Here is an 18,288-nt window from a genome sequence, read left to right as displayed (position 1 = left end):
TACTTCAGTGACGTCAAAAATATCCAGGTATGGCTCCGTAGAAGGGGCCACACGCTTCGCGCCTCTCCTGTGCCCAATGGGCCCTTGGGCGCGGAGGCCCTTGGGGGCATACGCTTTGCCCTAAGGGCAGGCTGTTTCCGCCACTTTTGCTCTTCCAGCTGCCACCTTCTATCTTTGTCGTCTCTTTCTTTCTCTCACTTTCTTGTGAACTTCATATACGCTCCTAGATCTTCAAGCTGTGCTTGGATGATACGTCTGGAAGATCTATAGGAACGTCTATCGAATACCTGCCAGGACCGTTCCACTTGCTTAGGAGATATGGCGCTCTTTGCGTTGGCTCTCCTCAGCATCCTGGTGACTGCTGTTGCAGGTCTGCAGGCCAGCTACCCTGTTAACGCGCAGCTACCTCCGGTAGCCCGGGTATCGAAGCCATTCGAATTTGTCTTCTCGCCGGGCACCTTTTCTGGAACCGATGACAACACACAATACTCGCTTTCGAACGCGCCGTCATGGCTCGAAGTCGACAGCCAATCCCGCACGCTATTTGGAACGCCGCAGAAAGATGATCAAGGATCACCGACGTTCGATCTTGTGGCCTCAGATGGCTCGGAGTCTGTGGACATGCAAGTCACGTTAATTGTAACAACCGATGATGGACCGCAACCGGGAAAGCCGCTGTTCTCACAACTCGAAGACATGGGAGCAACCTCGGCCCCAGACACTATCCTCCTACATACCGGCGACTCTTTCTCATTATCCTTTGAGCCGGACACGTTCACCAACACGCGCCCGTCAACGGCCTACTATGGCACATCTCCAGACAACGCACCGCTACCCTCATGGATTGTTTTCGACCCAGCATCACTCAGTTTTTCTGGTACAACACCAGGTAGTGGACCTCAAACATTCAGCTTCAATCTTATAGCCTCGGATGTGACTGGGTTCAGTGCGGCTACCATGACCTTTGAGATGACCATCAGTCCACATATCTTGGCGTTCAATCGGAGCACGCAGACATTCTTCCTCTCGAAAGGACGGCAGTTCACTAGTCCGCAGTTTGCCAGCAATCTCACCCTGGATGGACATGACACGACGAAGAGTGACTTGGCCGACATTAAGGTGGATTCGCCGGATTGGTTGTCCCTGGATGACGAGACCATCTCTCTGAGTGGCACGCCCCCTGCAGATGCCGCCGATAATAATGTCACGATTACCGTGACGGATAAATATCAAGACGTAGCCACGCTGATTGTCAGTCTACAGTTCACTCAATTCTTTCGCAACGACCAGAATGTATGCGATGCTATCATCGGGCAGTTTTTCATGCTGGTCCTTGACGACTCTGTCTTGACCAATGATTCTGTTCAGGTAGACGTTGACTTAGGCCAAGATCTTCCCTGGCTTCACTACAACCGTGACAACAAGACTATATTCGGACAAGTTCCCTCCGACATCAATCCGGGAAGCTATCATATCAACCTCACTGCCCGGGAGGGTACCGCAGAGGACACTCGCCAGTTAACTATCAAGGCGATGTCGGAAGGGACCACAGGCGGGCCAGGCACAATTAATTCTACAGCCTCCGATGCAAAGAACAGCATTCGCGGAGGCAAGGCCGGTATTATTGCTATCGCTGTCGTCGTCCCCTTTGTGTTTCTGAGCACTGCCTTGCTGCTGTTCTGCTGCTGGCGGCACAAGCGTAAAGCGGCCGCAAAGAAATCTCAGGATGGACAGGAGGCCGAGAAAACACTATCAACTCAGCCAGACGGCGAAGGTATCACGCATAGTCGGCCTTATGAAGAAACTGCTCAGGGCGAGCCCCCGAGGATTCTGAGGATCCCTTCACAATCATCAGAGCCTCCAAAACTGGAGCTACCATTATGGCATGCGAGCCCATCGAAAAGCAACGGGCAAGCCCCAGACGCAGCCGGCAAAGAAAACACCCTCTCCGATCCTACATTCGATTGGGGAGGTTTCGCTTCTCTCAAGGGACCCGAACCAGAAGAGGCAAAACCAGTGGAGGAGGCACCGCCACAACCGAAACGCCTGTCTTTCCAGAACAGTCCCCCTTTACACCGACGAACAACCACCACTAGTTCTAGGAGACGAGAGCCCCTTCGGCCGATTCAGCCTAGGAGGTCCCTGAAGCGAAATTCTACCACTCGATCGCGTAGATATTCCAAACGGTCGAGTGGTATATCTACTGTGGCGTCCGGGCTTCCAGTCCGACTCAGTGGTGCCGGACATGGGGCCGGTGGTTTCGGACCTCCAGGGCATGGCGTGGTCCGTCTTTCCTGGCAGAATACACAGGCTTCGTTTGGAAGTGACGAGAGTGACGTAGGAAACCTAGCGCCGCTGTTTCCCCGACCGCCACCTCGAACCAGAGAGAGCGGGGATTATTCCAGACGAATGAGCCTGCGAACAGTCGAGCCTGACGAATCGACCATTTCCGAAGCGGACTCACTAGAGGCGTTTCTTCACAGCCGCGCAAAGAGTCGGAATTCGTCCAACCCGCTCTTCGCAGGTCAATTTGGCCGTCGAGCATCATCGGGCTGCCGGGCTCTCGAAAGAGCTCGGAGCACAGCCAGTCGCGCCGACACAGTAGCCAGTTCCAACTATATTGAGGAATATCGAAACTCCATTCATGAGCGGCCGTGGTCGACAGCCATGTCTGCCTCCATTTACACGGATGATCATCGTCAGTCGGCTTATTTACATAGCCTGTCCGAAGAATCTTCAGACATGGGGCCACCCCGCCCCGTGGGCAAACTGCCCAGCCAATCGAGTCTGGCGCAGAACTACTCTGAGACGATTGCGCCCCTGCCTCGCTTCTACAGCGAAGTAAGCTTGGATGAGCCGAAACGGTTCGATGGAGGGCCGGGATTGGGGAAAGAGAACGATCCGCCCACTGAGCGGCAGCTCGGCGGGAGCTCACGCCCTTGGTATCAGACCGGCTTTTACACCCACGGTGACATAGCTGGTGCCGGACAGTCATCGCGAAAAAGCCCTTCACTCTACTCCATTCCTTTCGATTCCAAATCACGCCGAGTGAGCTTGAACCGAGCGGTGGAGCGGGAATGGGAAGAGCTGCACAGTATGCAGAGGGAGCCGGCAGGAAGCTTGAGGAACAACGCAGCCTTCTTGTGAATGGGGTGACAAACGCAATGCTTAGTATTTATGTTCATATTGGTTTTATGGTTTTGCTTCACTGTCGACCAGGTCGTTTAGAAAAGTGTTCGGCGAGCGTGATATCCATGGATTCTGAATTTGGTTTCTTTGTTGATTCTCGGACCGTTGGACGGTTCTGCGCTTATCTAGTACCCAGTAGTGTTTAGCTAAATAATCAAGCCATTTAATATATCACTGGAATTGGGTCAGCAGAACAATGGGCCAGTAAACAGCGGTAAACCCTTGTTCCCGCTTATCGGATATCGGAGAAGCGCCCATGTGTCACCGACTGATCTATTTAGCTCCTAGTAAGATGCGTCGGATCCTTTGGCCAGCCCCATGGCCGTTCCTTTTAGCGTCATTTGGGAAGGAGGCTAATCAAAGCCCATCCTTATCATCATTTCTGGGACAGAGGGGGGTTCTTATTCCTTCCCTCGGCCTCTTGGCCCTTGAGTTTGAAGCATTCCTCTTCATCTGAAGCCTGGGATTCCTTCATCATGACCATTGCTTCCGAACAGCCAGAAACACCCTCTGAGACAACTTCTCTCTTAGCTGAGCACAATGAACTTCCTGTGCAGCCAAAAAGTGTTACGCGTAGAGCCCAGCAGGTCTTATTTCTTGCGTGCCTCTTAGCGGTCACTGTCGATATCGGCAGCTACATCTCCGTTGCTCCCCAACTTCAGATATACGAGTTGAACATCTGCCAGCACTTGCATCCGGAGGTCTTTGATAGCAGCCCCGGCGGGGTCCTTTCTTCACTGGTTCCTTCGGCTTGCAAGACTGCTGATGTGCAGGGTGAGCTGGCGTTGCTCAAAGGTTGGATGAGCACCTTTGACCAGCTTCCGGGCATTATTCTGGCGCTTCCATATGGACTCATGGCAGATCGCGTTGGCCGTAAACCAGTCTTATTTCTAAGCCTGGCTGGGTGTGTCTTGCAAGAGATGGCAATCAGAGTCATCGGTAAGTTAAGCTGATGTTGCAACGTGGAGGGACAGGCTAACTCCAATGTGAAAGCCTGGTATCATGCAACCATCCCCCCACGAGCTATTTGGTTTACGCCAATCTTTCAGATTCTTGGTGGCGGTTCTCAGATAGCTACCTCAGTGGCTTTCACTATCATCGCGGATGTTTTCCCGGTAGAGAAACGGTATTGAAATTTTGCTAAACCTGTTCACATCCCCTTTTGCTAATCAAGGCTCCTGCAGTTCAAGTACCTATTTCATCTTGTCGGCAGCTATGCTGCTGTCAGAGATTCTTGCTGTTCCCTTAAGCGCCTGGCTGATGTCATCAAACGCCTGGATCCCTTGGATGCTCGGACTAGCCTGCGAATTTGGTAGCCTGTTTACGATCCTCTTCTTGCCGGAGACTAAACCGGAGCCCTCAGTCAACCCCGTCAATGATGTTCAGCCGGAGACGGCAGGCCACTTGAAGCTATCATCGGCATTTACATGGGCCAGTGCGGTACTCTTTGCTCGCTCACAGTTCGCTCAACTGCATGAGTTCATCGGCGAGTATCCAAGTGCCCTAGTCATCTCCCTCGCCTTCCTCTTTTCGAGCTATGGAATTGAAGCAGTTCCTTTCATGCTCCAATATGTCTCCAAGCGCTTTTCATGGAGCTTAGCAGAGGTATGAGATCTCGGCAAAATGTACAAATACTTCAAGTTTCAGGTATGCTGATATGATTTCCAAGGCGAGCCTTCTCATATGCGTCAAGGGGATCATTAATTGCTTCGCTTTGATGCTCGTACTTCCGATGGCTACGAAGATCCTCGACCGATATTTGTCCCCCGTGCAGAGAGACCTTAGAGTGGCCATAGGCTGTGCATGTCTGTTAATGGCTGCTTATGGCTTCATGTCCGTGGCATCTCATCCAGCAGTGTTCGTTGTAGGAGTTGCTCTGGTTGCTCTTGGAGGGGGGTTCAGCGCCGCTCTGCGCAGCGTCGGGAGTGCTTTGGTTGGGTCATCACATGTTGGACTCCTGAATACGACCATAACTCTGACACAGGGAGTTGGACTCATGATATCTGGGCCACTCCTAGCTGGATTATTTCGAGCAGGGATGGCCTGGGAAGGAGCGTGGATGGGGCTTCCATGGATGGCAGGATTTATCTTGTGTGCAGCAACCATCCTGACAGTGTATTGCCTCCAAGTCCAGAGCTAGATCTAGCCATCGTCCTCTGGCTGTTTGGTGACTGTTAGTGTCAGGTCAGCTGCATGGTAGGAGGAACAAGTGATCAAGGTGGATCATAGAAGAGCATGACCGCGAGCTTGAATGTCCCCAGAAAGGGAGAACAGGCGGAGATACCCAGGACAACGATGGTCAGTCCTGAATGGACTTACTGGTAGTGGTGGTATAGACTTTCCTATTTGCTAGAAGAGAAGAGATGGACACCGATTGCTCGCAGAGCGAGATGTGACCATTTCATAATTGGATCTTTGGGTGGGATGGTAATAATCCACAATTGCATCGCTACTGGAATTTTCTAGGGAGCGGTCTGCTGGGAAGGGCGGTTTGAACGTTTGGAGTAGTGAATTAGTTGAGAGGAAGAGCAGGTGCGACTCTACTAGATCGAAGACACTCGTCCTGCCACATGACCACGCTCCAATCGCCACGCTTATGTACTCACTCTCTACACAACGAATGCTTACAAGGGACCTTTGAAGCTACTGGATATTATCAGTATCTCATCATAAGTCGGTCAATGCTGTTTTCTCGGTTCCTCGATAAAATCCCGAATAGACACGAATTGAATTAAATAGCCCCAGTCCCCTTGCAAGAGTTAAAAGGTAAGCTGCTTGAGTTCGGACTGTCGGGAAATAAGTAGGCAACTGGCTGGCTGGCTGGCTGGCTGGCAGGCAGGCAAGCAAGCAAGGTATAGACAGAACTCATAGATGGCCTCTAGTCGAACGTAGGCGGCAAGAGAGTATTTACCAGAGCGGCTTAGTTTGCATGTATGGACACGTACCCAGATGCATGGGTCTGATCTACTGTATAACCCATCAGTAGCGCGTTTTGAGAGTTCCTTTATCTTAGCACGAGCCAGTCCTTTGGTAGTTCATATAATTAGTACCCCAGATCCCCGGTACCTTGCCAACTTCCCATCTAACCAGGCATTAAAAGTCAATAGGAAACGTGGCACGGACGACGTTCTTGCTTGAAGGTAGACATGGAGCTGAGCTAACTAGTACGTACAGTGTCAGCTCTCCACCGGAAGGTCTTTACATGGATAATCTGTATTTCACCTGCAAATTAAACGGGGGTTTTATGCTGTAGAGATGCTATGCAGGAGCTGTAACAGGTAGGCACATCATCTATTATCTTCCAGCAGATACTAGAGACGTAGGGGGAGGGAAGTACCTCGAATTGTGGCGGGAGTTGATGGGTGAAAAAGTTCGGGTCAGCCGACGCCAAGGAGTTTTCGTCATTATTCAATTTCAATTCAGTTTTGGATTATTTTCAATTGCCGCATCCAGAAAAAGGCACGCGACTGGCAAACTTTCCCCCGGCTCTTCCCTTTTCGGTCCTACCGCCTGCCGCATGCGATCAGGTTGTAATGGTACGGTGGAAGTACCATGAGAGTACCTTACCTTTCTCCCCAACGCAGTGGAGGTACCCTGGAGGTACATGCGCTGCTGCTCTCTGCCTGCTTCAGCCTGCTGTCTCTCTCTGTCTGCCTGCGGCTGACGCCCTTGTGATTGATTTTCTTTCTCTCTTAACAGATGGCCAGATAATGCCTGATGCCCATTAGTCTGTTTTATTATCGTGCAGAAAATCTCTTCCCCTTCCTGTGACACCATCTCCTCCTAACTTGGACCAGTTCCTCGCCTCGGTCCCTTGTGTCATTGTTTAGTATTCCCAATTGTCTGACCTATCTTGCCTGTTATAACTATCAATCACCCTGCTTCTCACCCAATTTCAGAGCTATCGTCATCGTTGAATCGGCTTTCCCCACTCCCCGAATGATAGGTAGGCACACCACTCCCACTACCGCTTACCACTACTACTACTACGTATTAGTAGTTAATTACTACTAGTAGTAGGTGCTGTTATTATTATTACACCACCGAGTCCGGAACTTAACTAACCTTCCACAGCAGTCCGGAGACACACACACACTACTAAATCCTCTCACACTTTGGTCCCTCTCTCCCTACTACTACTAGCTTCCCTTTCCCCCCTCTCTCCCTCCACCATCCCATCATCAGTTCTGCTCACGCTTTTCTGCTGGTTCCATTCCCGCTTGCCGCCTCCCGAATAGTCATTCTGCCCTTGCCCTCAAAGCCAACCTAATCTCTTCTCTTTCACCTGATCTGCTGCCTCTTCCCTCCCCATTCCCCTCCCCTCGTCTTCTCCCCCCCCAAAAAGAATCCGCCGGTTTTCCACCTTTTCTCTTCCTCTATTCTTTCCCTCCCCCTCCTCGGTGGTGTGTGTATGTCTGTAACGGGCCTTTCCTCTGCGTGAACATTTTAATTGTGATCCACTAGAAATCATGGGTCAGACTCTGTCCGAGCCCGTGGTCGATAAGGTGAGTGAAACCTGAAGCATTGCGTTTGCCTGTCTGGTCCTTTGATCCTCCCCCACACTGCACGCATCTTACGCCATTCTAATCTGTCCACCATCCACATTTGCCATTCTGTGCCATACCCGCCCATTCTCCCCTTTTTGTATCCTTTTGTCAAACATGTTCACTGCCCAGCATTATTATATCCTACATCGTTCTTTTTCATTCCTCCTCTTGTGTGTCGCGCCTGCAATGTGGTGATCATCCCTCCCCTGCGGGGTTCCTCCACAGGATGATGAAAATTTCCTGCACGCGATTTCGGGCGGATGACCTGTCACCATTCCATTGTGTTCCGGATCTCTCCTTAATTTCCTACATCCTCACTAACCACTTCCGGTGCTATCTAGACTTCCGCTGAAGGTCAAGATGAGTGCTGTATATACGGTGTTTCCGCCATGCAGGGTTGGCGAATCAGCATGGAGGATGCCCATGCTGCCGTCCTCGACCTGCAGGCCAAGTACTCGGACCAGGATGAAAAGCCGACCGACCCCGATAAACGACTCGCTTTCTTCGGTGTATATGACGGGCACGGTGGAGACAAAGTAGCATTGTTCGCCGGAGAGAACGTCCACAAGATTGTCGCGAAGCAGGACTCCTTTGCCAAAGGTGATATCGAACAGGCCCTGAAGGATGGCTTCCTCGCTACCGACCGGGCTATTTTGGAAGGTTCGTGAGCGCTATGATCGGAGTTCGGGCAACCTTCCCACCCGCCTCTCCCTCTCCTTCTTGATTTCTGTCCCTCCGAGGTAGCAACGGACTGACCCGGCTAGACCCGAAGTATGAGGAGGAAGTGTCTGGCTGCACCGCAGCCGTCAGCGTTATCTCGAAGCACAAGATTTGGGTGGTATGTATTCTAGCCATGGCCGGTTTGGAAACGACGATGGGCTCGGTTCGTTTTTTTTGACTGGTTCTAGGCCAATGCTGGTGATTCTCGCTCTGTACTGGGTGTCAAGGGCCGCGCGAAGCCTCTTTCATTTGACCACAAGCCTCAGAACGAAGGTACCGACCCTACATCTCGATTAACGACCTGGGTTGGTGATGCTGACATGACAAAATATAGGCGAGAAGGCTCGTATCAGCGCTGCTGGTGGTTTCGTTGACTTTGGCCGTGTCAACGGCAACCTGGCCCTGTCGCGGGCCATTGGTGACTTCGAGTTCAAGAAGAGCCCCGAGTTGTCTCCTGAGCAGCAAATCGTCACTGCCTATCCCGACGTCACTGTGCACGATCTCAGTGACGATGACGAGTTCCTCGTAATTGCCTGTGACGGTGGGTCTTTCTCTGGTGATGAAGGGAGCGAGGGTCTCGGAAATCGCTAACTTTTCGGAATGCAGGTATCTGGGATTGTCAGTCCTCCCAATCAGTGGTGGAATTCGTCCGCCGTGGGATTGCCGCGAAGCAGGACTTGTATCGGATCTGTGAGAACATGATGGACAACTGCCTGGCCTCCAACAGTGAAACCGGTGGTGTTGGCTGCGACAACATGACGATGGTTATCATCGGTCTCCTTAACGGTAGGACCAAAGAGGAGTGGTACAACCAGATCGCTGAGCGCGTGGCGAACGGCGACGGCCCTTGCGCTCCGCCCGAGTACGGCAAGTCTCTCGAGGATCCCACGGCCTCCAATTCCAATCCCTACTGACTGAACGGGGGGTGCAGCTGAGTTCCGCGGCCCCGGTATCCGGAATCAATTTGAGGAGAACCCGGATGACTTTGACATGGAAAACGACCGTGCGCGTGGCTTCAGCGTCCGCTCTGGCCGCATCATCCTCTTGGGGGACGGCACTGAATTGATTCCGGAACAGAACGATGACGAACTCTTTGATCAGGCTGAGGAAGACCAGGACCTTGTCAATCAGGTGCACCGTGATTCACCTGATGCGGCTCGGAATGAACGGGAGGGAACTCCTGGGCCTCAGTCTAAGGACACTCCCCGAACGGACGCCGCTGAGATATCGGAGTCGCCGTCTACCACCGCGGAGGGTTCGTCCGGCAGTGCCCCTGGAACGCCGCAAAAGCCTACGAGTTCGTAGTCATGATGGATCTCTTGCATTTCTCCTTGATGTGTCTTTTCTTTTTTCACTATTTCCTTTTCTACCCTTGCCGCGCTTGTTACCTTTTCCTTTTTTCCTTATTTTGGTTCTTTGAAAACCATCCTTGTGTGATTCTACGACTGTGCCCCGTTTTTACCTATTTCCTTACATTTAGGTGGACTTCTTTCTGCCTTGCCCCTTTGGAAGCGCCAGGCTTCCTCACGTCGAACTCCCCCCTTCTTTTTATCATACTCCAGCCTTACTCCCTTTCGAAATGGCCTAGTGGTTTCCAGAGGCGGTGGAACCCAATCGCGAGGTGACCTTTTTTTACGAATAGGAAGTCCAAAGTCACTCAATATTTTGGCATTGGTTGCGGGGTGGATGCATGGGAATCGGGTCGGAGGGTTTCGTTTATGTTTACCAGTTTTATTGCAGAGCCGCGAGCGGCCGGCCTCACGAGAGTACGTCTGTTTCATGCCATGAACAAGATACCGCACAAAACGCCCACTGTTGATGAACCATGATATTTTCCATTATTGTCCCAATTTTCTTTCTCTATCCTATTGTCTGTGTCTTCCCTGCTCCTTGACGACGCGATGCCGTGTCCACCTCAGCTGCAGCCTGGAAATTACCGGCGGGACAGCCCTTGCGATGTCCCGGCTTGAGCACGACATTGGTATGTTGTAACCAATCGATCACGTCAGGGAGGGGAGGGAAATAGCGGAGTTGCACACCATGTATGGCGTCCCGGGGGGAAGAAATATTCCATGATGGCATGACGTACAGTTTTTATAAGTCCGGGGTCGGGTAAGGCAAACTCGTCGAATGCTTGCTTCAGCAGCGGAGTTTCTGGAACCGGGATGGAAGCGAGCCGTGTATGTTGAATCTTTTGTCTCCTTTTTCGTTCTAAATTATATCGTATGCATATAGAAACGTTGGCTGTGCAGAAGTCTTGACACCATCCGGAAGTCAATTGCGACAAGAGATGTGGAGTGAAAGAGGAGTCCGTAGGATGGATCTAGTACTTAGTAGGTAGCTAAGTAGTAAGTACAGTACGTCGCAAAAAAAAAGGCCTGGTTGAGGTACACCGTATGGTACTTTGGAAGGACCGGGCGAATGAGAGGGCCCGCCGGAGTCCCGTGATGGGCGATGATGGTTGGGGCAGGACCGTACGTGACGGTCAGTTGTCTTGCTTGCTTTCCCCACTGTGGGCAGTGCCAGTATTTTAGCAGTACGTATCTAGCAGTAATTAGCAGTTTCTCGCGGTCATTAGCGACCCATTTACTGGTAAGCGGTCAGTTCTATCGGAGGTGATCAGTCGAGTTTGAGTAAGGTACCATACATGAATCAATATTCCCGGTCGGGAAGATTTTGAGATTCTTGCCTTTTTTAGTCTGCGCTCTAGTTTCGGATCCGCGATACTTTCGGTCGGTTTCTTCCCCTTGTCTTTGCTTGCTCCATCGCCCGTCTGTCAAGGGTCCTGCTCTAGTTTCTTCCTCTTCCTCTTCTTCTTCCTCTTCTTACTCTTTCTCTCTCTTCCTCCCTCTTCTCCCCCCTCTCCACCATTTCCCCCCCATGGTTTGTTGAGGAATTTCATCTTCTCCTCTGTGCTTTGGATCCCATCCCCGGGCCCTCCCGTACTCCTCTTCCCTCCTCCACATCCTCTCCGTCCTGCTTTTCTGTCCTCTTGTCTCACCTGTCGCCAAGCGGATTTAATTTCTTATCCTCCTACTCTTTCGCCGCTCCTCCTCCTCAGCATCTTCAGTTCCGTGTAATTTTTTTCTATTATTGACAGAAGTCGAGCTGTGCTCCCTCGGTCGGCCATCATGTCCTCCCCCCAATCTTCGACTAAACGCAAGCGCAGCGGTTCCCAACATCTTTCCGCCAATGCCGCCATTCCATCCCCTGCAGAACTTTTGCAACCCTCCTCTCGCGATGCGTCCGGTGAGGAAGGTGACGAATCCACAGGCTCCGCCATTCCCTTGCCCAGCAAGCACAAGAAGCAATCGTCTCTCGATGTCACCTCTGCCGGCACCGTTCCGCCCACCAAACGGGCCCGCAAGGCGTCCACCAGTGAAGGCCACGTTCCAGCTTCCAATGGCGATCTTCCCGACGCACCATCGGCCCTCAGCAAGGAGGATCCGGGCGAGCCATCAGAGACCACCGTGGCCAGCAGTGATATCGAGAGTCGGAGCAAGAGCCGGCCGGGCTTGCAGGTAGACACATCGGAGCCGTTGATGAGCCCTCCCGCGCGTGCTGGACTTCAGGACCCCGTCGGTTATCACACCAACCCTCCGCCAACGGGACGGCCGGTGCGCGTGTATGCGGACGGCGTGTTTGATCTGTTCCATGTGGGGTATGTATCGGCCATCTGGCTTATGTGGACAGAGTGCTAACCATGAGGTGTGCAGACACATGCGACAGCTGGAACAGGCGAAGAAGGCGTTCCCTGACGTGCATTTGATCGTCGGAGTGACCGGAGACGAGGAAACACATAAGCGCAAGGGACTGACGGTCCTGAGCGGTGCCGAGCGCGCAGAGAGCATCCGTCATTGCAGATGGGTGGATGAAGTGATTCCCAATTGCCCTTGGATCGTGACGCCGGAATTTATCGATGACCACCAGATTGATTACGTTGCGCATGATGATTTACCATATGGTGCGGATGAGGGAGATGATATCTATGCGCCGATCAAGGCTCAAGGAAAGTTCTTGGCTACGCAGCGGACAGAGGGTGTGAGCACAACGGGAATTATTACCAGGTGAGTTGTGCTGCTCAATGGATATACTTGGATGGGGGCTCATTCGAATACAGAATTGTTCGCGACTACGACCAGTACATTTCTCGACAGTTTAAGCGTGGTGCTTCACGACAGGAACTGAACGTGTCATGGTTGAAGAAGAATGAGCTGGAGATCAAGCGTCACGTGAATGAGCTCCGGGACAGCATCCGGTCTAACTGGACTACGACAGGCCAAGAATTGGGTCGGGAGCTGCGTCAGTTCTGGCAAAACAGCCGGCCCAACAGCCCGCTATCGAGCGCGCGCAACAGCGTGGATCTGGGCGGCTCGCGCAGCGGTGTCACCAGCCCTGTGCTGGGCAGCAAGGCGCATGTTTCTCGGGTAGAGGCTCTGGGACGTCCGGAGAGCACAATCGGCAACGGTCGGAACGAGCCGGACTTTGCAACGGGCTACAGTTTAGGATTGATTGGGGGTGTTCGCGCATGGGTAGGTCCATGATTCTTACTACTCTGTTGCATTGACTAATTTTGACCCCAATGTAGATGCGCAGTCGCCGTTCTCTCGTGGGCAGCCGGGCACCATCGCCCACCAGCGAGGAAGAGCACGATTCCGAGGTGGAACGCAGCACGGAGGCATTGCAGCAGCAGCTTCAACAGCAGGAGCATGAGCAGCATCACGGTTGATTGTTTGATTGATCATCTACGATAATTTTCATCGGACCCCAGACTGGTGAAGAGGTCTGTGTTCTGACTTGTTGCAACGATCGATGTAAGTTAAGCGAGGACTTTATTTTCATTAGCTCACGGTAGCGTTGGAAAAAAAAAAAAAAGAAAGAAAAGGAATAGATGTTATATTTTATATTTCTTTTTTCCTTTCTGACCGAGTTAATGAGTAATGATTGTCTGAATTGGTATGTTAAATGGGAAGTTGGGATGGATTGGTGGTTATTGTTGGTTGATTGGTTGATTGGTTGGTTGGGTTTTTTGGTAAATTGCATATTTTTTTTTTCAATTCTTATTCAGGGCATGAGATGGATGGATGGATGGATGGTAATGTACAGCTAGATTGATTGATAGAAGGGCTAATTCATTCATGGATATGGGAAAGTGGTAGTAGTAGCAGTATGAAAATGCAGTATATATAGTAGTCAGTCTAATTAATCGACTTCTATTGAGCACAGAAACAACAAAACATCGAAGGGTATCTATCATCATGCAACAAAACGCTTGAAAGACTCGACCACTTTAGTTCTTTCCCTTCAAGCAGCCATAATAGCCAACCTCCCCCTCCTCTCACCCACCACATCCTCCTCCCCTTCACTCATAAACCCATCATCCCTCTCCCGACACATCACCTCGACCAACCTCTCCCTAAGCACCTGCACATCCCTCACCAACCCATTCTCCAACACCCGTCTCGCCAACCGATCACACCTAACCATCACCCCCAACTCAAACCCCTTCAACCCCCGCACCTGTAACAACGGCCTCACCCACTCCTCCTCAGTCCCAAAACTGACCATATTCCCCCGGTCACCGACATCCCCCCACCTCCTCCTACATGGTTATTAACCGCAAACACGGTCCCCAGATCCAAACCCAACCTGACCCTCTCCAACCCGGGACACTTCCTCGCCACGGCATCCCAGAACCCGCCCCAGAGTACATCATTGTGGGTATGCGTATACACCGAAAACGGATATTCCTGGCCGGCCATGGGCTGCCAGATCGGTGTGTATTGCACGGTGAGGGACTTGATGTATTTCCGGAGATGGGGGGAGATGGTGTTGATGAATGAGAGGAAGGTGTAAAGGTCGTCTGTGTCGATAGTGGTGAGGGTGTAGAGGAGCGGTGCGGATTCGAGGTACATGGCTCGGCAGGTTAGGAGCGGGGAGGTGGTGTTGCGAGAGAGGGTGGTGGGGAGGGAGGGGTGGGTGTGGGGGTAGAGGGTGCTGTTTGTGTCGTGTTGCTTTGCTTGATTTGTTCCTTTGGGAGGGTTTGTGGTGGTGGTGGTGGTGGTGGTGGTGGTGGTGATGATGGGTTTAGGGATCGTGGTGGGAGAGGTGCGCCATCGAGCCATGGTTTGGGGACAGCATTGGCGGTGTTTGTCGAGTGGGGAGGGGTGTGTGCATCGGACGTGGTGGATTTTGTTGCGGATTTGGACCAGGTGGATGGTTGTGTTTGTAGTATCATTGGTGGTGGTGGTGGTGTGGGTGTTGGGGGAGTCGTTGAAGACGTAGGCGTAGATCATGAGGCGGATTTCTGGGGGCAGACGTTGGAAAAAGCTGCTTGTTGGTTGGGAGGTGCTGTCTGCTGCTGCGGATGGTATGATGTTGTCGTTGGATGTGGATGTAGATGGGGGACTGCATATTTGACGAGATTGAATCAATTCGCGAATGGTTTCTGGCCATCGTTTGCCTGTGGGATAGTAGTGGAAGATGGAGTAGGGGTCGCGGAGGATCCAGGTGTCGAAGTGGCGCATTTTGTATGTTTTGAATGAGTATATATCTTTCAAGTCTAATCTAGTGGTTTAGATGTATGAATAAAGCGTAGTAGAATGAAAGTCTAAAAGGTGTATGAATATAAAGGAGTATAGAGAAAGAATGACGGGATTAGCTTATATATATCAGCTAGTTTAGTAGTGAAAATGCACAGATACACACTGAGATAGAAAGAAGTACGAAGTGATAATAGCAACATATAAGAAAGAATATAAAGTAATAAATTAGTTAATATTCGAGAATCGGAACAGCACGGTCTCAAGTGCAACCTTATGACGTGGTGGCGGCCAATCAACTGGTTCACATGCAGGGATGCTGCAGTCAAGCTCGCCGGTAGGATCAGAGTGCTCCGGTTGTAGTAGTAATAGTGGTGGTAGTAGTATTAATGCTAGAATATCTTGACTTGTGGAATGGGGAGAGTTGTATCCAATTGAAAATACCACGTAGAGATGCTACATGAACAAAGTAAAGAGTAGTATAAGAAGATGTGATATCCCCGGATTGCCCTCCCTCCACTATCTCCGTCAGTATCAGTATTAGTCTGGTAAGAGTATTGAAGCGAGCCTATCACATTCCCAATCCAGAAAGAGCTTCAGCCACTTTTCCACATTATGACCAATCAAAGACCTCAAAAGCAATTGGGGATGCCCATTGGAGTGGAGCTCTCTAGACACTTTGCCACTTGCGGACTGGCATCATTTACTAGCGTATACTTATTGTGGGAGTATCACTGCATTCGACCGCCTCACTTTCACTGCTATCAATCAATCAATCAATTAATCAATCAATCACGACCCCATAACTAGTGACGTTATATATCCTTTGTATATACTGCTATGCTCTGCGCCAGTATGCTATGCAATATGAGCCCTTCCTCCCCCTATCGACATGTGGCATCGCTCAACCTTTTCCCTCCGCTGTCGAGCTATGCACTGTGACGCCGACCTGCTTCCTTTTCCTCCCCTCCCTCCAAAAAAACTTCAGGCAAATCCCTCAGATCGTCGCGCGATTTGCAAAACGCCTCATGCGCGACCCCCGCTCTGTTGTCTTTCCCCGCCCTCCTCCAGACGCGCTTCTGCAGCCACTCCAGCCCGGTTCTCGTCCGTGCCCTCTTGATCTCCTCCCTCCTTCTCCTCGGATGCGGTTCCCTTTGCGCCCTCTCGCGCCATGGCCACATACATCGCGCTCACCAGGATCAGCGCCGATCCCGCCCAGCTCACCGCCGACAACGTACTACCCCAGATCGCCCGGTCGTAGAACACGGCAAACAGCATCTGCGTGTACAGCATGAAAGTAGCCCGCGATCCGGACGATGTTGGCTTCGCTGATGCTTCCTCCTCCTCGTTGCGCGTACCATAGTCCCGATCCCAGTCCACTGAAGTCTTGGGCTTGGTCTTCCGCACCGGCGGCACATACGCCAGACCTGCCGTGAGCAGGAACTGCAGCAAGAATCCGCTAACACCCAGCCCAAGAAGCAGCGTCCATTCCCACAGCGTTCCCGGCAGCTCCAGCGGAACCGAGGGCATGACCAGCATCGCCAGTGTAGCTACGACCGTCGTGAATGTGGAAAAGTAAGTCACTGAGACGAGCGGGTGACAGCGCTGTCCGATCATCCGGATCGTGGTGTACGCACACGAGGCTCCCAGCACTCCGACCGCAGCCACCACGATGGCCAGCACGTGGTGGTAGCTATCGGTGGCACCGGGCTTATCGCCTTGCTCCGGTTCTTCGGAGTCGGCGCCCGAGCGCATGAACGGGAATGGCCGAGCGATGAGAACGACACCCGCCAGCGAGACCAGTCCGGCAAGTTGCTGCTTGCGCGTGAAGGTCTCGTTGGGGATCAAGAGCGAACAAGCATAGCAGCTCAGGATCGGGGCTAGGAAAGTCACCACGGTCGCCTCGGAGAGCGGCAAATACTGGACGGAGTAGTAGAGCCCGTAGACGCCGAAGAATCCACCTCCAGCGCGCAGCATCAGCAAAGGAAAGGTTTCGCGCGTTCCAAACGGATGCGGTACTCGCGCGTACCACATGTAGAGGTAACTAGCGAGAACAGTGATAGACATGCGGGCGAACAGGATCTGTAGTACGGGGATCAGCCGGGTTCCTGAGCAGGGATATCTAGTGTCTCGACTAGAGGGAGCAGCCCCGCGAGTGGGCGATCCCTACACAGTACACACAGTAGATCATCCATCTACTAGGATAGCTAGCTATCCAGCAGATAGGTAGGTGATATAGAAACGCACCTGAAACGGATGAAACCCCTTCCCATCACGACCCTTGATTTCCAAAACCTGCGTCATGACATTCATTGACGCGCCAAAGAACTGCGCGAACATGACCAAGATCATGCCCTTACCCTGCAGCCAGACATCGCAGGATACCTGCTGCGCCGTCTTCCACCATGGCTGAGCTGAGCAGTGTTGCATTTTTGAAGAAGCTGAGGCAGAAACATGTCCATGTCCCGAATGAAGCAGTGGCGTCTGCTCCGAATAGACAACGTGCTGCTGCTGCTGCTGCTCATCGACTTGATTGTTCTGAGCCGGTAGTAAAGTTACATATTCTTGCTGAGTTTCTTCACCCGCGGTCGAGTTGACGCCCCTTGCGTCAGATGGATTCAGAGACATTTTGTTTCCAGTGGTTCCGGGTAAGGTAAGTGATTTTGCTTTGGTTAGTTCGTGCTTTTGATTTCCTTTTCCTTCGTAACTCATAAATTCATGAAAAACAAAACGGTTTTAAAGTATCGTTTACTCGTTCATGTAACTCATGGATGAAAAATGAAAAATAAGTAAAGTAGTAGTGTATCCCTGCGCCCCCTTTGGAAAGAGGAAAAAAACTTGAAAGTCAACAGACCGGCTGGAAGAGCACTGGAATGCGACGATATCAACTTATTTATAAATAAAAAAAAGAAAATAATGAATCCCAGTCAAAATAAGCCCGTGACACCAAACTGCTTTTAGAGCCGCGATCGGCCTGGTTTTTGTTGCATGACTAATCGGGCCCTTGTGACACCCTTCGGTTTGGAGGGGAGTTTTGTCCGAATCTTACTATTCTTTAGTTGTTATATCGATTTGAGTGTGCTGTTGGAAAGGAGTATATGAGAATGTATTGTATTGTTCAGGAAGCATAACAATCTGACTGAATGCTATGCAGGTATCCTTGGGGGTTGCTGGCTGTGCATGGGAATGGTTCCTTGGTTGTGGTGCGCTTATCGGATCTACTATATATCTGGTAGCTGCTAGGTAGTAGATATATGTTTGCTAATGTGATCCTAACAAGAGTTGATTAT

At 51.5% G+C, this 18,288-nt stretch overlaps 6 protein-coding genes across 6 annotated transcripts; 4 read left to right on the top strand and 2 right to left on the bottom strand.

Moving 5' to 3' along the window:
* Positions 1-318: 318 nt before the first annotated feature.
* BO83DRAFT_343219 (putative transmembrane glycoprotein) lies at positions 319-3,259 on the top strand (the record flags this gene model as incomplete). Its single annotated transcript, XM_025528685.1, has 1 exon — positions 319-3,259. The coding sequence occupies one exon, from the start codon at positions 319-321 to the stop codon at positions 3,145-3,147; it is 2,829 nt and encodes a 942-aa protein (XP_025385532.1). The 3' UTR covers positions 3,148-3,259.
* Positions 3,260-3,487: 228 nt separating this feature from the next.
* BO83DRAFT_366153 (putative MFS transporter) lies at positions 3,488-5,738 on the top strand. Its single transcript, XM_025529700.1, has 4 exons — positions 3,488-4,128; positions 4,183-4,315; positions 4,374-4,794; positions 4,859-5,738. Exons 1-4 carry the CDS (start codon positions 3,666-3,668, stop codon positions 5,327-5,329), a joined length of 1,488 nt encoding a protein of 495 aa, XP_025385531.1. The 5' UTR covers positions 3,488-3,665; the 3' UTR covers positions 5,330-5,738.
* A 1,603-nt stretch (positions 5,739-7,341) lies between these two features.
* BO83DRAFT_100117 (PP2C family serine/threonine-protein phosphatase) lies at positions 7,342-10,099 on the top strand. The gene is made up of 8 exons (XM_025525850.1): positions 7,342-7,694; positions 8,078-8,396; positions 8,501-8,574; positions 8,645-8,729; positions 8,791-8,997; positions 9,063-9,323; positions 9,388-9,936; positions 10,057-10,099. The coding sequence occupies exons 1-7, from the start codon at positions 7,659-7,661 to the stop codon at positions 9,759-9,761; spliced, it is 1,356 nt and encodes a 451-aa protein (XP_025385530.1). The 5' UTR covers positions 7,342-7,658; the 3' UTR covers positions 9,762-9,936; positions 10,057-10,099.
* Positions 10,100-11,223: 1,124 nt separating this feature from the next.
* On the top strand, positions 11,224-13,622 carry BO83DRAFT_380624 (choline-phosphate cytidylyltransferase). The gene is made up of 4 exons (XM_025531792.1): positions 11,224-12,117; positions 12,173-12,523; positions 12,577-12,988; positions 13,045-13,622. The coding sequence occupies exons 1-4, from the start codon at positions 11,588-11,590 to the stop codon at positions 13,183-13,185; spliced, it is 1,434 nt and encodes a 477-aa protein (XP_025385529.1). The 5' UTR covers positions 11,224-11,587; the 3' UTR covers positions 13,186-13,622.
* Positions 13,621-15,180, bottom strand: BO83DRAFT_380623 (uncharacterized protein). The gene is made up of 2 exons (XM_025531791.1): positions 14,022-15,180; positions 13,621-13,989 (listed from the first exon to the last, which is right to left on the bottom strand). Exons 1-2 carry the CDS (start codon positions 14,981-14,983, stop codon positions 13,761-13,763), a joined length of 1,191 nt encoding a protein of 396 aa, XP_025385528.1. The 5' UTR covers positions 14,984-15,180; the 3' UTR covers positions 13,621-13,760.
* A 616-nt stretch (positions 15,181-15,796) lies between these two features.
* BO83DRAFT_380622 (DMT family transporter) lies at positions 15,797-17,884 on the bottom strand. Its single transcript, XM_025531790.1, has 2 exons — positions 17,246-17,884; positions 15,797-17,080 (listed from the first exon to the last, which is right to left on the bottom strand). Exons 1-2 carry the CDS (start codon positions 17,624-17,626, stop codon positions 16,025-16,027), a joined length of 1,437 nt encoding a protein of 478 aa, XP_025385527.1. The 5' UTR covers positions 17,627-17,884; the 3' UTR covers positions 15,797-16,024.
* Between the last annotated feature and the right edge of the window lie 404 nt (positions 17,885-18,288).

Source organism: Aspergillus eucalypticola, assembly GCF_003184535.1.
Source record: "Aspergillus eucalypticola CBS 122712 chromosome Unknown BO83scaffold_22, whole genome shotgun sequence".
Lineage (NCBI taxonomy): Eukaryota > Fungi > Ascomycota > Eurotiomycetes > Eurotiales > Aspergillaceae > Aspergillus > Aspergillus eucalypticola.
The sequence above is the reverse complement of the archived record's forward strand: the minus strand, read 5'-3'. Positions and strand labels throughout refer to the sequence as shown.

Bases quoted from the DNA above. Each gene is read 5' to 3' on its own strand.
- BO83DRAFT_366153 (XM_025529700.1), top strand. From the start codon at position 3,666: ATGACCATTGCTTCCGAACAGCCAGAAACACCCTCTGAGACAACTTCT. The intron at 4,316-4,373 runs GTATTGAAATTT...AGGCTCCTGCAG, and splicing joins GTTTTCCCGGTAGAGAAACG to TTCAAGTACCTATTTCATCT. The intron at 4,795-4,858 runs GTATGAGATCTC...ATGATTTCCAAG, and splicing joins TTTCATGGAGCTTAGCAGAG to GCGAGCCTTCTCATATGCGT.
- BO83DRAFT_380624 (XM_025531792.1), top strand. From the start codon at position 11,588: ATGTCCTCCCCCCAATCTTCGACTAAACGCAAGCGCAGCGGTTCCCAA. The intron at 12,118-12,172 runs GTATGTATCGGC...TGAGGTGTGCAG, and splicing joins TTTGATCTGTTCCATGTGGG to ACACATGCGACAGCTGGAAC. The intron at 12,524-12,576 runs GTGAGTTGTGCT...ATTCGAATACAG, and splicing joins ACAACGGGAATTATTACCAG to AATTGTTCGCGACTACGACC.
- BO83DRAFT_380623 (XM_025531791.1), bottom strand. From the start codon at position 14,983: ATGCGCCACTTCGACACCTGGATCCTCCGCGACCCCTACTCCATCTTC. The intron at 13,990-14,021 runs GTCAGTTTTGGG...GGAGTGGGTGAG, and splicing joins TCGGTGACCGGGGGAATATG to GCCGTTGTTACAGGTGCGGG.
- BO83DRAFT_380622 (XM_025531790.1), bottom strand. From the start codon at position 17,626: ATGTCTCTGAATCCATCTGACGCAAGGGGCGTCAACTCGACCGCGGGT. The intron at 17,081-17,245 runs GTGCGTTTCTAT...CCCGTACTACAG, and splicing joins AGGGGTTTCATCCGTTTCAG to ATCCTGTTCGCCCGCATGTC.
- BO83DRAFT_100117 (XM_025525850.1), top strand. From the start codon at position 7,659: ATGGGTCAGACTCTGTCCGAGCCCGTGGTCGATAAG. The intron at 8,397-8,500 runs GTTCGTGAGCGC...TGACCCGGCTAG, and splicing joins CGACCGGGCTATTTTGGAAG to ACCCGAAGTATGAGGAGGAA. The intron at 8,575-8,644 runs GTATGTATTCTA...GACTGGTTCTAG, and splicing joins CGAAGCACAAGATTTGGGTG to GCCAATGCTGGTGATTCTCG.